Source organism: Octopus bimaculoides, chromosome 27 (genome assembly GCF_001194135.2).
Source record: "Octopus bimaculoides isolate UCB-OBI-ISO-001 chromosome 27, ASM119413v2, whole genome shotgun sequence".
Classification (NCBI taxonomy): domain Eukaryota; kingdom Metazoa; phylum Mollusca; class Cephalopoda; order Octopoda; family Octopodidae; genus Octopus; species Octopus bimaculoides.
Genome location: NC_069007.1, coordinates 17,106,089 through 17,107,057, shown reverse-complemented (window position 1 = coordinate 17,107,057; position 969 = coordinate 17,106,089). Strand labels below are relative to the sequence as shown.

The following is a 969-nucleotide window of genomic DNA, read 5'->3' as shown; positions in this document are numbered from 1 at the left end:
TATATATATATATATATATATATGGTCATAACTAGATCATTTTTGACCATAGAGCTACTGGATCAGGTCTAACCTAGAGTTAAACAGTGACGCACAGACACACCTGTAATAAATAAAAAAGAAAGACAGCATTACCTTGGAGACGAAAATGGTGTTGACTTTTGGATTGTGCTGGAAATTTTGTAGAATTTGTAGTCGTTCTCCCTGTGATGTTGGTCCGTAGAGGTACGGTCTGTTAGAAGAAACATAAGAGCACATGTATATACATGTGTGAATATATACACACAGACACACACACACACACACCTGTATATTTATTTACTTTGGCTTTGTGATAAGAAGTTTGCTTCCCAACCACCATGGTTCTGGGTTCAGTCCCACTGCATGGCACCTTGGGTAAATGTTTTCTACTACAACCCTGGGGCGACCCAAGAACTTAAGAGTGTATTTGATAGACGGAAACTGAAAGAAGCCCATTGTGTATATATGTGTGTGTGTGTGTGTGTGTGTAGGAGTGTGTCTGCGATTGTCCCCCGCCATCACTTGACAACCAGTGTTGGTTCGTTTATGTCCCCATACTTTAGCAGCTCAGCAAAAAGGAGTGATAGAATATGCAGCAGATTTTAAAAACAAAAAAAAGAGGGTACTGGGATCGATCTGTTTGACTAAACCCTTAAAAGTGGTGCTCCAGCATGGCTACAGTCTGATGACTGAAACAAGTAAAGGACACTATTACTACCAGTTCCACGACACAACTATTCTGCTTTAAGTCATCTAAATTAAAACTTCCTATCAAATCATGAGTGGAGGCGCAATGGCCCAGTGGTTAGGGCAGCGGACTCACGGTCATAGAATCACGGTTTCGATTCCCAGACCGGGCGTTGTGAGTGTTTATTGAGTGAAAACACCTAAAGCTCCACGAGGCTCCGGCAGGGGGTTGGTGGCGAACCCTGCTGTACTCTTTCACCA

General features: G+C 42.4%; 1 protein-coding gene across 1 annotated transcript in view; it reads right to left on the bottom strand.

The window, feature by feature from the left end:
* Positions 1-969, bottom strand: part of LOC106882049 (general transcription and DNA repair factor IIH helicase subunit XPB) — a 26,084-nt gene that overhangs the window by 5,511 nt on the left and 19,604 nt on the right. The window contains exon 17 of the mRNA XM_014932608.2: positions 136-232. Within this exon, the coding sequence (XP_014788094.1) occupies positions 136-232 (97 nt within the window). The remainder of the gene's footprint in view (positions 1-135; positions 233-969) is intronic.